The 16,574-nt window shown below is 46.4% G+C and overlaps 1 protein-coding gene across 10 annotated transcripts in view; it reads right to left on the bottom strand.

The window, feature by feature from the left end:
- Nucleotides 1–16,574, bottom strand: part of LOC133352734 (signal-induced proliferation-associated 1-like protein 1) — a 159,003-nt gene that overhangs the window by 23,618 nt on the left and 118,811 nt on the right. For 9 of the 10 annotated variants that reach the window (XM_061568570.1, XM_061568564.1, XM_061568567.1 and 6 more), the window contains one exon: nt 13,973–14,089. The exons of the other annotated variant lie outside the window; for it this stretch is intronic. In XM_061568570.1, coding sequence (XP_061424554.1) covers nt 13,973–14,089 — 117 coding nt within the window. The remainder of the gene's footprint in view (nt 1–13,972; nt 14,090–16,574) is intronic. 10 annotated transcript variants of the gene reach the window in all.

Below are 16,574 nucleotides of genomic sequence, written 5' to 3' on the forward strand. Positions count from 1 at the left end.
TGCCATTGGAGAATTTCTAGCTCATTTCCAATTCCCAACAGTCACGGGTGAAATTAGGTTACGGGAACGGAGATTGGTAATTGCATTTTCTTTTTTTCCACCATTAAGCAACTGTGTATAGGAAAGCATGTGCTTGGAAGATAATGTTGAACAAATTGGAATTATGAAAAAAATATTAATTTAAGACCTACATCTGATCTAGAAAAAATGTAATGTTCAAGCCAAGCTGAAAAGGTCATCATAGCCCCTGATGTTACCACACTGTGCGCTATTACTTTCTTTCCCCTACTAGATCCTACAGCTCCCGCATACACAACACACGACCTCCATGACCCGCTCATGCACCACTCCACCCGCTCGCGCACCCCACCGTGTGGCATCGGTTAACGCGATTAAACCGCTTTCATTACAGTGTAATTCAATGAATGCATTTACAGCTTTTTATGGAATTTTCTAAACAAAAAAGCAAATCCAATATGACAAGATGAATAAAATCCATACATAACAGCCAGGCGAGGGCACTGGGTCCACGGCAAGTGTGCACGCAGCAGGGTATGAACCGTAGCCCTCCGACTTCCAGGGCAAACGATAACACTATGTAACACGATTTTTGTCCCTGGGTACTAAGTGTTATTTTTTAATTGCTTATGCCTAAAAAGTATAGAAAATGGCTATTATTCCCCACAAACTTTGCTTTTGTGACCAGGACTTTATGTGAACTAAAGACACAAATGCATACGTTTCTCATTGAAAATAATTAAATATCAAAATATCACTGTCTTGGTCACAAAAGCAAAGTTTGTGGGAAATAATAGCCATTATCTGTGTACTTTTAAGGCATAAGCAATTAAAAATAACAGTAGTAGTAGGTTTTTACCCTTTTAAACTGGTACAAAACTGACACCTTTATTCAAGGCATCATGTTTGCAATAACCACAACACAAGTAGTCAAAAAAGCAAACAAAAAGAAGCAACTCTGATAATGAAAATAATATGCACTGTCCTTGAAGTTGATTGGTCCACACCCGAGACGGCTTTCTTTAGAGCCTAGTCCCCATTGGTGTTGGACCAGATGACACCAAAAGGCGTACAACTCAAACACAGTGCAATATCAGAGTATTGAGAGCTCAGAGTAAGCATTTGCACTATGAGATCTCTTTTACCAGTGGCAAAATATAGTAGTAGGTTTTTACCCTTTTAAACTGGTACAAAACTGACACCTTTATTCAAGGCATCATGTTTGCAATAACCACAACTCAAGTAGTCAAAAAAGCAAACAAAAAGAAGCAACTCTGATAATGATAATAAAATGCACTGTCCTTGAAGTTGATTGGTCCACACCCGAGATGGCTTTCTTTAGAGCCTAGTCCCCATTGGTGTTGGACCAGATGACACCAGAAGGAGTACAACTCAAACACAAAGTGTAGTGATTTGATTCCATCTGTGAAGGATGTCGTTCCTGACTTACAGTATCCTGGAGTCTACAAATTGAGTTGCATTTGTGGTGATTGCTACATTGGAGAAACGAAACGTCATGTTTCTGATCGTGTCCGCGAGCACAAGTCAGATCTGAAACACGGCAGAACTGATTCTTCGGCCGTTGCCGATCATTGCTACAACTCGGTGGGCTCTCATGAAATTGTATTTTCCGAGACCAAGGTTCTCTGCAAACCTCCTGGCTACCATCAAAGGTTTGTACACGAAGCCATACAAATATACAAACACAGACATAATTTCAACCGTGATGACGGTTACAAACTGAGTAATCATTGGAAAGATGTGATTAACCATGCAAAAAAGATTTAACTACACTTATTTGCCAATCTTATTTGACAGACAACCATTACAGTTTTACCAGGTTTAGTGGTGGTCTCCCTGTCACAGGTTGAGTCACAAACCGCACCTCTCCATAACAAAGGCTCAGCCTTTGTTATGCAGTCTATTCTTAGTCTTAAGCCTCACCTTACCATATTAATAATAAGTATGCGGCCCTTGCCCCACCACCTTCTCCAACCATTATATAAACGGAGTGGTAGCTCCTGCAATCTCTCATTTACTTGATACAGCTGTCGTGGCTGTGACGGTACCACCTGAAGACGGAAGCTTGTGTTGCCTCAGAAACGTCGTGATTTTTATTTTATTTAACTTTTTAATGTTTTTACCTACGTGACTTTACCGAAAAAACCTAAGAATATGATGCCTTGAATAAAGGTGTCAGTTTTGTACCAGTTTAAAAGGGTAAAACCCTACTACTATATTTTGCCACTGGTAAAAGAGATCTCATAGTGTTAAAAATAACACTTAGTAGCCAGGAACAAAAATTAGTTTTTGTTACACAGTGTCATCGCAGATGAACCACTCTGCCATGCATGCTCTGCCAAGCATGCGGCAATTAAGACATGCGATTGACGGGTACATTACTGTGTCCTGGTCGCGTGCCCGCATCGAGAGAGCTGTGGGGCATCTGCTGCACAGCCATGGCCCTTGACCCCTGGGCGACTTGCGCACATTTACATATTCATGAGGGTCACGTATTCTCATAACGACACGATAAAAATGGCCAAACCGTCTGCAGTGAACGATTCAAAGTTTTGTGTCGATGTCCACTGCGAAATGTGAGTTGGCATTCTGATAAATCGCTCACTGTCTGATGAGCGCACTTTTAGATAAAAAAAAAACGATTACGAAGGAGATTGGATTATATTAAATATTGCTAGCAGAAGGGCCTCCACTCGAGGACGCTCTAAGAGAGCCCCTCTATAGAGAATGTATTTTGCCTACTCTTTTATACTGGTCAGATACCTTGGAGGACATGGGAGTACCCACACTTTGATCGATCACACGTTAACTGCCAATATCTACACCTGCGTGAACAGGAGATTAGAACCGGTGAGGTTTGCAAGTCCAGTGTGCCAACCATAACACCACAGAGGCTCCCCTTTCCTGGATAAAATTAGTATAATCTTACTCTTTAGCATGTAGGATGGCAACATTTACGACCGATCACAAAGCATGGCAAATTCGTTTCAAGCATTTAAAAAACCCATTATAAAAATACTGTAATCTGTGGTATTAATAAGAAAATATAGAAATAGCCAACTCATCGCATGCAGATAATAAAAACCCTTCAGCGTCCGTTTGCAAAATGTTTGAAAAAGCAGCCATTGTGTTTATTAGAAAAATCAGACGTGGTTATTCCGGAGCTGGGAATGTCTGGATTTTTTTTCTCCCCCCACACGTGTTTGCGCGCGTGGGTGAACGCGTGCGAGTGAGCACACGTGTCTTGTGCAACGCGTATGCCAAAAACACGTGCGCACCCTCTCCGACAAACCGATCCTATGCACAGTTTCGCTTTACCTTTAAGGGCTGGCCAGCAGAGTGCTGTTAGCGAGTACCTATTAAGGTCGGTATGGCACACACGCATTAGACAGCGGTGCGATCGCGTGGCACGGGTTTGTGTCCACCCTTTGCCAATGTTGAGCACAACAAGGCCTGAGGCCGAGTTGACCTTGGGCTGGCCGTTCCGGGTTCAGATATAAGTTTCCCACGATGCAGATGCAAGGGGCCAGAAAACGAGCCCCGGTTGCTGGGATTGCAACGCAGGGCTAGAACCATAACACTCCCAAAGATCATCCGTACACCCTTAACAGACTGTAGGAGCAAGTGCTGTTAGTGAGCACCTATGAAGACTGGCACGGCACACGATTGGGCGGGTGGCCAGCACCACACACAGCTGCCTTTGTCTCCCTAGGGGCAATGTTTACACACTGCTCCAGGTACTCATTTGATGACGAGTCGATCTAAGGGAGGCTCAGGCAAGGACTGGTTCAGAAAATCGTCATCGGTGTAGACCGTGAGCGGGAATCGAACCCGAGTCTCCAGAGAACAACAACACAGTCGCTCATACACGCACACACATGCGAACATACGAGCACACACACACACACATTTAAAAGTAAAATTTTAGCGCTCTCGCTTCACTTAAGGTTGTGTTAACATCAAGAAAAGGTCCGATGGATCAAATTAGTTCTATAATTAGTTTACTACTTTAATTCGATTAACAAAGGATGACACTATACTGTACATATTCAGAATTAAGTGAAATATAAAGCCAACAACAAATCACTCTGCTGTCGATTTGCAGTATATTAATTTAAAATACATAGCTCGTTTTCTATATGTGACTTATATTGTAAAATCGAAGCCAACAAAGTATACATACATATATATGGATATTTATTTAACCACGAGGGCGCTCATTGAGATTGATTCTCTTTTTAACACTACTCCTGGCGTGTTACCGTAGCTTTGTGATAACAGTTAATAATGCATCTTTAACAATACGGTACAGCAAGTTAGTATTTTTTATGGACTTGGTTTATCAATTTAAAGTTTGGAATGCATTCGAGATCATATTTGCTTCCTTATAGACCTGAAATAACCCCACCACCTTTTTTGCAATTACATACAATGTCTCTGCGACAAGGCAGTGTTACTGACGATTAACACGTAGGCTTTCGCGCCCAATATTATCCATAAGAGGTTTGGGTTAGATCGTGTAAATATAAATGTCGTTAAACCCGCCACTACCCGACACAGCCAATTAGTATGGTTTGTCACGGAAACAAAACATGCCAATTCCTTACTGATGTAGGGCTGTTACAGAGGGGCTGTTTGTGTAGGGCTGTTTGCATAGGAGCTAACGGATAACAAACACAGTGGGCGGGGACTCCGTGAGCACACGGGGTGGTGCCCGCAACGACGTCCGCACTGGACGGCGTGAGGGGGGTTTCGATCCTCTAGGGGGGTATAAAAAGGGATGAGCCAGAGAGCTCGGGGCTCAGTCTTAGGGTAGTTAAAGGAAGAAGGAAGATCGGCCAGATAGGCCCTGGACTCCTCCTGGGACGCCGCCCTTGTAAGGGCAGCGCAGGCTGGAGCCAGTGGCGTGGTTCCGGAACCAGAGTTAGTCCTCTGGGATTCCGGGTACCGTAGCCCGACTGACCAGTGTCGGGCCAGACAGCCTCCCCTAGCCCGTTAGCGGAGGACTCGGCTAGGAAGGCTAGCTAGAGGTGAATTCCCAGTTATACGGGTGAGGGGGCCGATACATCCCTCCAGTGCTGTACGACATTGTGTAAATAAATACGTGTGCCTTACTACGGTGTCCACGCGTCTTCAAGAGTACTTCACTAGTGTAGTGTAGTAGAACGACACTACTGTGTTGGCTCGGTATGGGGGCTGTCGGCGGGTGTCACGAGGTCGTGTCAGGCTGTGACACTTTGCGTGAACCCAACAGGACACGTGACCGGACAAAGGGGGGCCAGGGGCCCCAGGGGGGTCACGTGATTGGGGGCTCGGGCCTTCCTGAGGGATCGGGAAGGGGGCGTGGCCTGGGCCGGAGTGGTGACAAGCGGGGCGTGGACGGAGAGCTGGGCTGGTCTGCTGTGTCAAGTCTGGGATGAAGCCACCATCTACGATCCTCGGTCTCCGGTCCAGTGATGTAGTGTCCCCGTGTGTTAGCCAAGTTAGGAACGGTGATTACCACCACCCTATGTCGTTAACCTGTTAATGTTAAGAGTTACCCGTTGTGTTTAGATAATAAATAGTGTTGCCTCCAAAGTCCAGTGTGCCTGGATTTAACCCACTACACTAGTATAGCACACTGGTGTGTTGGAAAGTAAACCCACAACATTTTACAAGGGAGATCCATGGTGCTGTGTGAGCAGCAACAAAAAAAAAGACAAATACATCAACATTGCAGAGGATGCGTACAGGGTTCTTAAGAAATATTGCACAACTAACAAACGAGCTACCTGACGGTCGTAAACGAAACACACATACATAAAAAAACACAGTGCAATTATAATGACAGCAAGAGGCCCCAGGAAAGTGAGGTACACTTGCAAATAAGCTTTGTGTTTTGGTGAAGGAGGGAAGCAAAGAGGGGGAGGGATATAAGCTGTAGATGAGCAGCAAGGGTATTCCAAAACACGTGGAACAGTAGAAAGGCTTTTTACAAAACCAGCAAATGTTATTTTTAGAAGGAATAAGGAGGCACTTCTGATGCTATGGCAGGGAGCTAGAGGAACTAAGTGGTCCTTCAGATAATCGGCGGATCTGTTTATGAGGACCTTTAGGAAGAAGATCTTACAGTGGTGGTCTCTCTAGATATCCAGGAGGGGGACAGATTTGAGTTAGTGTACAGGTTGTAACGATGGCAAAACGGAGAGCGGAGTGGTAGAAGGGAGTGAGACATTTTAAGGTAGGCTCACAAGCTATGTATGTAATTGTTGAATTTATTTCGCACAGCACGTAGCCAACCGTACTAATAAGAGGTGTGGGGAAGGACAACAAAGGTAGGCGGTAGATGGTGTCACAACAATCAAATGTGCGCAGGATGGTAGCATTAACTATATTCAGATAGAGTTGAGGTAGAATACAGCGTTTGTTTCTATATAGGAATCCAATTTTGGTTTTGATCGTATTGGCCATGTGGCCAATGTGGGTCTTGAAAGACAGTTTCGAGTACAGGCTGGGCACCACCCATCACTAATTTCGTCAGGGAGAAACCTTCAACTGGCAAGTGGGGTCTGATGGATCACGATGGCGTTACGGAGCCGGTGTCATGAGAGAGAATGTCTCCAAGGCCAGCAGTGGGACTGAAGATCATGATCACATCAAGATCATGGAGCGATAAAAAAACGCACCGTGCAGCGGACACGACAATGCTACATCATGCTTTTGGCACGTGTTGTGACGGGTACTGCAAGATCCAGCCATGTCCATCCAGTGCTCGCTGAACTGTATTGGCTTTTGGTTGCCGAACGAATATAGTAAAAGGTTGCACTCATTTCACACAAAGTACTTGCCACAAATGAACCACAATCAAACAAAGACGGTCACTGCATCACGCGCTTTCAAATGCGTTTCCGTGGCCACCTAGAATGGTCTTTCTTCTGATATTAGGAAGCCACTAGAGCTTTCCTGAGCACTGATTTTTGTGTTTAGTTTGTTACGCTTCCTCCCCCATACCTCCAATTAGCACGGTTATCTACGTACATCACGGAGTGACAAGAAAACGCACTGTGTAGCGGAAGCGACGGTGCTACATCTGCCAGGGCGACTCCCAGGCGGGAACAGCGTTCGGATTCTGCCACATCCATACCCTGTTAAGAGCACGCAGCGAGGGCCCCACCATACATATTTCATGCGTGCCATGTTCCATGGTAATCAGAGAGACAACGGCGGCGTTCATATATGTATTTGTTTAATGTATGCACTCCTTAACGCTTGGGCCACTGGGGCAAGCTGTAACAAGACGTGGCGCACCGGTGTCTTAAAAGCTGACATTTAGATAACGGCAAATTAATAATGCATCACGGAGGGGGTTTCTGAAGCTGGGGGTGGACTCGGCAGTTGGAGAGAGGCCCAGGGTTTGGATCAAAGAGGAGAGGATGATTAGAAGGGTGGAGCAAAGTGCCGCCCGTTGGCCGGCGGCGTGGCGGATAGGAAGTCAGTGGCCTGCTCGGCGAGGTCGGTGACTCGCACAAAAATGGGAGTCACCGTGCACCGAGTCAACCACCTGCAGGGAAACAAGGTGCCTACAACAAGAGCAGTGCATCAAGTAGGTTACTCACAAACTACACACTGAATGGGGTGCCACAGTGGCGAGATGTTAACTACCTCGCCTGGTAACCAGTTCGTAGGTTCACCACGACCCTGCCATCTGTATATTAGGAGTTTGCTTGTCTCTCTCCCCGTGGTAGTGTGGATTTTTCTCCGGGTCCTCTGGTTTTTCCCTCCACAAACAGAAACATACGTTTAGATTATTTGGCTGCTATACATTTCCACGTGAAAAGCCAGTTTCTTGAGCTATCGTTTATGGCCAGATAGCTTCTGAAAAAAAGATAGATAGCTCAGCGGGTCTTACCTGGTGAAATAAAAAATATATATTTATTAGTTTATAGTTTTATAATGTGGCTGCCTCGTACGTGTTGGGTTTCTTCCTCGCGCACAAAACACAGCGGAATTTCCGTTACCCCATGATGACGACAATGAAGACAGCGATGGTGCTGATTGCGATGCAGCTGATGTTGCTCTGTCTCCCAAAACTGTTGCCGGAGCGAAAACAACAACACCAAGCGTGTGCGTGGATACAATAAAGTTGGTGGCAATTTGAATTCTCTTATCCACCCTTTCCACGAGCTTGCTGCAAGCTGACATAATCCGGAAGTAGTCCCCCGGAAGTACATAATTCTTCCTATTATCCGAACCTTCACACGGATAAGAGGAACGTCCCTGAAGTGGTGGCACTTTCATCCTATTATCAGTGTTTATCCTCAGGTCACTGCTTGGATAAGGGAAGCAAGAAAAGCGCGGATAAAACAGATAACAAGATACACACTTAGGCATCCCCCACATTGAAAGGGGCAATATGACTTCCACCATACACACAATTAACCATCCTGAACAGAAACCTCCTGAAATTCAGTGATATGAGCAGCAGAACCTAAATGTGACCTTCAGGGCTGAACACATACTCTCTCACAGTAAAGCACAAATTACATTTAAAAACATCAAAATAATTAATCATCTCAATCAATAACATTTAAGTGTATTAATTGACCAGTGGAAATACTCTGCTCTAACAAACTCAGCGGCTTGTAAATATTGCGTAACTTTAATTAGATGCTTTTATATATTTCATTTCCAAAATACATTCTCCCCTGAGCCACAGAGGGTTCCAGCAGCGGTAACCGAGTTGCATGGTTATTTTATTTAAAGAGAAAGCCGACTGGTGTAACGTGTTACAAAAAATATCCTTGGATCGACATACAGACACAGTCGCAACAAGATCGTGTGTTTATCCTCAAAGCTCGGAGAGCATGTGCCGGTGGCGAGCACGCATCAAAACCACTGGCACAATCCAACAGAGGGCAGTGTGGCCAGCGCCAGGCCCAGCCAACCTCTGTCTTGTCAGAGCTGATGCTCACTTCAGGCTGAGGTGACCTCGGAAATGCGTTGGAGCAGTTTAAGTACAACTTGCTATCGATGTTCTATGTAGCTTGGAATCTAAGCTGGGTTGCTGGGATCTTGTAATGCAATGCTTGAAACAATCCACCACTGTTGCCCATAACAAACGCAAATATCTCCCTATAACCATACAGACAGCTGGGGCAAGTGCTGTCAGCGAGTACGGCATGACCCAGGGGGAGGCCTAAGACCGAGTTCAAGATTATAGTCACTCGTGTTGTCTGTGAGCGCGAGTCGAACTCGGGTCGCCGGGTTCGTCATGCGGTGTGCTTCCTACAATAGAAACACGCAAACATCAACAACATGCACATATACGCACGTACACACACAAAAACACGACAAACCAAACACCGCCATACGCCGTGACGCAGGCACACACTTTCCAACCATGCAGGCAAAGCCAGTAGCTTTTGTGTATGCAACCCACAGGCCAGACTACCTCTGCCTCCTCCGAATCGGTGGGTGTTCTCTAACGCCCACAAGTTAGTGCCCCTTACACTCAGAGGTGCAGTACTCGACTCCATCAGTGATCCACATTTCTGTGACAGGGACGAGTCTAGCCAAAAGGCAATCGCCATAAACTTTCCATTGAGTGGGGACTGCCTCACCAGATGTATGCATGTTGTTATCCTCATAGGGATGAGGATTGTGTTGATTCCGGTAATTGGGACAGTAACGAAGGTGATTGTGATGATTCTGGTGGTGATTATGATGATTTTGGTGATGAAGATGGTGATAATATAATGAAAAAGATAATGATTCTGGTGGCAGTAATTAAGACAATCATTGTGATTACGACATAAAATAATGATTATGACGAATACACTGACCACGTTAATGATGATAAGGACTGTGGTGGTGGTGGTGGTGATGAAGACAATGATGTCTGGAAGAGTGACATGGCCTAGCGGTTGAGCATTCACCTCTTGCTGCAGAGGAGAGCTGTTGGAATCCATCGGCCGCCCTGATTATAATATGATTACTGTGGGTGTAAGAATAAATAAAAGCAATCCGCCATCTACTTCACAGTGGAAGTTAAATATCTCATGGTGTCATGATAGGCCATTGTGTGCTGGCATCATGGTCCAAATTAGAAAAATTATTCGCAAATTACTCAATTGGAATACTGTATATACAGCAATCATCACCCCCCCCCCCCACCCAATTACAAACATTTGCCAGGAACCTCCTGAAAAGAGTCATGAGACTGGGTGAAGCCTTCTCGGGTAAAACGTGTAATAATACCAATAAAATAATAAGATGACAACAGTGATGATGGTGATGACACATAGATGATATGGCAGTGATGGCGGGAGTGATTGTAACCATAAAACCTACGACCCCGCATGACAATGATGATGAATGCATTAACGCTGATCCGACCCAGGAGAGAGTCACAACTTACACTTTTATGGGTTTGCTGGGAACGCATGAGAGTATTGGCGTGCATGAGCGCGGGCACGTGAGCATGTGTGAGCTTGCAGGAGCCCCGCCGCACAAACAGAAAAAGCTTCCCCGTATAGCCTTACCAGACTGTAGGGGCAAGTGCTGTCAGCGAGCAGCACCTATGAAAGCCGGACTGGGACACGAGGGGGTGGGTGGCCAGCACCACGCCAGACCGCATTTGTCTCCCCAGTGCTAGCGATGTTTACATCCACGCCTAAGTACTCACTGAGGCTGAGTCGACCTAGGGGAGGCCCAGGACCGGATCAAATAATCGTCACTGGTGTTGCTGGGTTCGTAGCAGTGAGCTAACCGCTCCACCACCGCTCCCCACACAGAAAAAACAAAGATTCACACCGACATATGGATAGATGCACACACACACACAGACGCACACACAGACACATGCACACACAGACATCCATACACGGCCAGCACGGGGTGCCCTCGGGCGTGTTGTGTCGGGACTTGAGACAGCAGTTGCATCGCGTGCTGTGCCACTTAAACTTCGTTGATCAGGTTTCACCACTAAACTTATGCTTCCTTATTTTATCCAAAGTGTCACTCTTTATCATGGGACCTCCTTTGCCAGTACCAAAATATGAGAATAGGTCTTCCCCTTTTTTCTGGCAACAAAACAGGTGTTAAGATGTTAAAACACCAAACTGAAACCTTTTACAAGGAATCTTGTCTGCATTGGCGTCATCTGGTCTAACGCCACTCATGTTCCCCACGGTCGGTAATGGAACTCGGCTCACTGGGTTCATAATGCAATGCGTTAACCACTGTGCCACCGATCCACACCTGTGTACAGCAGCACCCATGTGACATAGTGCTCAGCCTATAGCAGTGATTGCCACCTTTTGCTTGTGTACAGTTTTTATATTTTAAGAATGCCGATTTTGTTTCATCCACAATACTTATTTGTTGAAATATGTACACGCGGCAATGCCGATTAAACCGCTCGCACTGCTCTCGAAGGGATTTTGAGAAAGCGTCACCCCCCCCCCCCACAACGCACCCCATGGCCACACGCGACCCCCTCCCCCAAAACCACCGCTACTCCCCACATAGCAGAGGCCCCCCACACTCCACACCGTACCTCACCCTATGGCAAGCCCTCACCCCACACACTGCATCCCACCCCCCCACACTCACACCGCACCTGACAGCTTCGTTTACGACGGCCGAAGGGCGACGAGAGCATGAGCCCGGCGCTACCGCCATGAAGTGCACGCTCACAACAAAGATCCCCGTATAGCCTGACTATAAAGGCTGCCACGGGTCACGAGGAGGTGGGTGGCCAACACCACGCCTGGTTGCCTTTGTCTCCATAGTGGCGATGTTTACACACAGCACCAGGTACTCCTCTGAGGCTGACTCGACCGAGGAGAGGCCCAGGACCGATTCAGATAATCGTCACTGGTATTGGCCGTGAGCGGGAATCGAACCCGGGTCGTCAGGTTCGTAGCGCAGTGCAAACCCCCCCACCCCTCGCTCACGACACACACACATGTGTGTGTTTAAGGCAAATCACTGCTGCTTCAGTGGCTATGCACTTTGGATAACGGACGCTAAGAGATTCGTTTCTCCCGATTGCAAGAAGTAGCATTCAGCTCAGGTGCCCTTAAAGGACCGCTGTCTGCCAACTCACAAGTGAAATGAATTCCAAAGAAATTCTTCCTGTAAACGAGGAGAAAATGACGAGACACAAACGTGTGTGCCAGCCGGAAAACATATCGAGTAGTAATGCAGACAAGCGGTGCATTATAAACTGCATTGTCCTGCTGCTGTAAACAATGTTAAGGGCAACAATTGTCTCTTGTGAGTTTATGGTTTAAAACAAACCAAGGCTGCGTGTGTTATTAAACAGTGCCATACACGCAGCATGCTAATGGCATTTGACGTGCAATGCATGATGGGAGCACTGATCCCATGGTCACAATCGTGAATTTTCCTGCCTAGAATTCACCAGAACAGATCATGAAAAACACACAGAGTTCATAAGTAACCTTCTATCATGCTCCAAAAATGCAAATCTCATGATATAAAGTAATTAAAGGCAATAGAATGAGAAACATTTTAATAAGTGGCTAAAACCTTTCTCTGCATGCCAGCCCAGGTTGCAGACAAAAAAAATAATCATGGGCAAGGGGTCCCGAGGGTAGATAGGCGGCAAGGGTGCGCACTCCAGTGCATGTCTCAAGAGCCTTCTCGGCACACAGTTCCCAATGCACGTAGGGATTTGCAAATATTTATAAATAAGAAGCCTCCTGCAGGCACCGATACCGGACCAGTAGAACCCACCTCTTTGCATGTTAAAAACACCCATTGTACTTCCCCAACTAGAGACTGTTGGTGCAAGTGCTCTCAGTCAGGCCCAATTAAGGCGAGGACGGCACGTGATGAGGTGGTGTGACAAGAACAGAGCACACCGCCTGGCTGCCTTTGTTTACCAGGTTCAGGCGTTGCCCACAGAAGCAAATATTTATGTAATGCCGAATCAACCTGGGAGAGAGCCAAGCAAGGCTCATACACCTACTGTCACCAGCAGTGTGCCTCATTTGTCAGGAAACCTGGTCAGAGATAAAGAGCCCCTGGATGGCCGTATAGACTGTTTGGGAAAGTGCTCTTCGTCACTTATTAAGGCCAGAATAGCACACGATGGGGTGTGGGGACAACATCAAGCCTGGCTGCCTTCGCCTCACCAGTACTGATGCTTACACACTGCACTCATGAAGACTGAATCAACCGAGGGGGCGGCGTGTGGAACAAGTTTGAATACGACTCTCTTGTGATGTTCACCGTGACCACTGATGTTTACTATAGCCGGGAATCGAACCCGAGTTGCCAGGTTCCATAGAAAAGTGTGCTCACTACTTGACCACCGCTCCCCACAGCCACTACACAAGCATGTACGTATGCACGCACGCACGCTCAGCCTATAACAAAACCACAGGAGCACTAACTTCCGGCACACATTCTTGAAAACAGAACGTTCTTCCTGGGTAGGATTTCAATCCGGTGAAATGCCTAACTGCCCTGTGTTTATTTTACTTAAATTTTGTTCGCTCCACAAAACATTTCTCAAACTGCGCTCTGGACAGGAGAGACGCAATGTCCACACGGCAGGGCAAGCTCGCTTGCCATTTTTTTCCCGACTTTTTGTGGCCTCAAGCCAAGCAACACCAAAGGGGGCCAGTGCTTCAAGTTGCCTTTGAAAGCCTTTGACATAGCCCCAGGCATCACAAACCACAGGCTCCGTGTGTTCTCTAGCAGGTGCGGGATAGCGAGTCTATCCCTTTCATCATCATCATCATCATCACCATCTATTACTGAATATTGTGCCTCAGTATAAATTCCATCGCAATTAAGTGCAACTGAACAGAGCGCTGCAACAAGGGTAAGTAGCTCACGTGAACTTAGAATCACAACAAGTTTCAGAGGCAACTGACAAAGCCGTATCGACTGGTGTCGCGTCGGCCACAGCACGCCATACCGGTCCTGAGGTGGCCTCGCCCGGTTGGCCATGCTGTCGCCGGTGTAGTACCGGTATCCTTGGCTCAACTCGGATGCCGTCACCCAAAGCGGAGAGCTCTCCGCAGCCAAACCCGGTCTGCAAAACGACAATAAGATGCAGCTTTGAGCTCGTGTGTGGTATATTATAATCATAATAATAATTATTGTCACTATATTGCTTGCGTTTGTGCACAATTGTGTTTGTTTGGACAGTGAGATATATCTCAGTGTATGTGTGCAATAAGAGGGAAAGTGAGGTCTCTGCAGGGAGCCGATGGCCCCCGGGGATGTGTCATCATCAGTTGATCTTAGTAAAATGAATTGGGAAGTAGGAAAAAGACAACAGTGAGGCAGAGACTGCAGTGGCGAGCTGAGCTACGGGACACGTCGCGCAATCCGTTTTGTTCTCTTCTGTCTCTGCTGCTGCTGCTGCTTTGTTGTTGTTGTTAGACGGTGTATGTCCCATAAATACAGGGAAGTCGTAAAGTCTTTCCCTACTTTTTGTACTTTTTAGTTAGGAAACATATTTTATGTTCACATATGACCAAGTAATCTTGGATGCATCTGATCACATCAGAATTTGGAAAATCCAAGCTGGTTTGAGCCTGGATAGCACCTGGATGGGTCACCAACAAGCACAACACACGTGTTGCATTCCTATGTGGGCTCACTCGGCTGTCAGCAAACCTTTCTGGACCTGATGCCAGGCAACCAGAAAGTTGGAAATATAAAGCTGGGAATATTTGGGTTACGCGTTCTGTGCATGTAAATCGGGAGAGTAAAGCAAACGTTTTTCAACATGAAGGCCTCATTGAACAGATGGCGTAATAATCCACAGCCTTAGCAGGCATTAGACACAAGTCCGGCTTATTTTGATGTTGGGAGTTTGTGTAATGATGCCCCTACGTATCTGTGAGCGTGGCAGAGGTGATGCACGCTGAGGGACGGGTGGGTGCAGTTAGCGGAAAGCTAAACTTTTTAAAAACATACACAGCACACAGTGTCAAAAAATTAAATAAGCAAAGATTTAAAAGAAGCAAAAAATGTTTCGTGCTGAGCACAGTCGCAAGTTGGAGAAGTCGCCCTGAGTGTTTACAGAGCCAACAAAGCGCTGTTTGAACAGAAACTGGTGAGAGGAATGTAGGAGGGGCGCTTCCAGTGGTTACTGATGCGGCTTACGGCCAGGCCGCATGTCCAGGCCAGTCCATGGTCTCATGTTATAAACTAGGTAAGGCCCACTGAGCTATATAGCTCTTTTTCAGAAGGGACTTGGCCACAAATGATCTCTAAACCAAGTGTCTTATGTGGAGTTTTATTGCAGCCAAATACTCGAAACGCATGGCGATTCTAAATCTGGAGGAAAAAAGCAGAAGACTCGGAGAAAAATCCACGTGATCAAGGGGTCGGGATCAAACCCACGACCTCCTGCATACCAGGCGAGGGAGATAACATCTCGCCACTGTGGCGCCCACAACCGAGCACGTGGATTTTCAGGTTACCACCTCTGAGGTATAAAATAACGAAGACGTATCATGGTAAGTAAATTATCTCAGAATAGCAGAAGAGGGAAAAACTACACGTAAATGCATTGTCTTGAGTGGTGGCATACCATGTTTCATTACACAACTGATAAAAACCGGGGCGTTTAGCATCCCGAGAAGACGTACAGTTCGCCCAAGATGATTACCGCTAAACAGAGGACGTCCTGAAAAAAACAGGCGACTCTCAAAAGAACAGAGTTATTGATCGCAAAAAGAAACGAAGAATCAAGAGCGCGATTGGACATGATGGCCACGTAATTGTCCAAGAGCATTTAGGGCGTTGATGTCGCTAATAGAGCCAAGCTATTCATCAAAAGTGTTGAGCGGTGGCAAGTTATGTTGACACTGAGAAAAGGCAACCAATCACGCAGACCTGTACTGAGGGCCACTGTTGGTAGGCCACTAGTGATTGGCTAGGCGGTTGGTAAATTGTGATATATGGAGGGCAACAGTGGCTGTGAGGATAGAGCTCGGTGCCAGACAGTCAATACTGCCCTCAAGGACAAACACAGCTCGGGTCGTGGCCTGACCCCATTATTATTAACCTCCGCCGGAGATTACCACCAACCAAATGAAGCACATGCCTCCTACTTTGCCACCAATCCATTACAGCCGCCCCCCTAATCCACCCTGCTCAATATGATGTGTTCATTGCTATTATTTTCATTAAAGCACTGTGCCCAATTTTACCTCCTGGCAGTTTGGCTTGGGGAGACAGCTTCTCAGCGCTGAAAGGAGACATTAACCCTCGCAGTTGCGCATAAAGGGACAACTTAGTCATTGTGGGCAACGCAAATGAAAACAACAAAGAGATTGCACAAGCCGTGGTGTACAAGCACAAACCATGCAGGTACAGCCTTCCAGGTTAGGCCCGCAGCTTGTGCCACACACGTTAAATTACACAACGTGAATTTACAAAATGGTAAAAATGTGCACAGTCTTGTTTTAAATACATAATTTCTACTACTCCTGAATGGAACATCAGTGCATGAAACAGTGATGGGGCATTAAATACTGGAGGAAATTTTAGGGCAACTGTCA

The sequence above is a fragment of the Lethenteron reissneri genome, chromosome 41, assembly GCF_015708825.2.
Source record: "Lethenteron reissneri isolate LAM-NWPU_2019-01 chromosome 41, ASM1570882v1, whole genome shotgun sequence".
NCBI classification, from domain to species: domain Eukaryota; kingdom Metazoa; phylum Chordata; class Hyperoartia; order Petromyzontiformes; family Petromyzontidae; genus Lethenteron; species Lethenteron reissneri.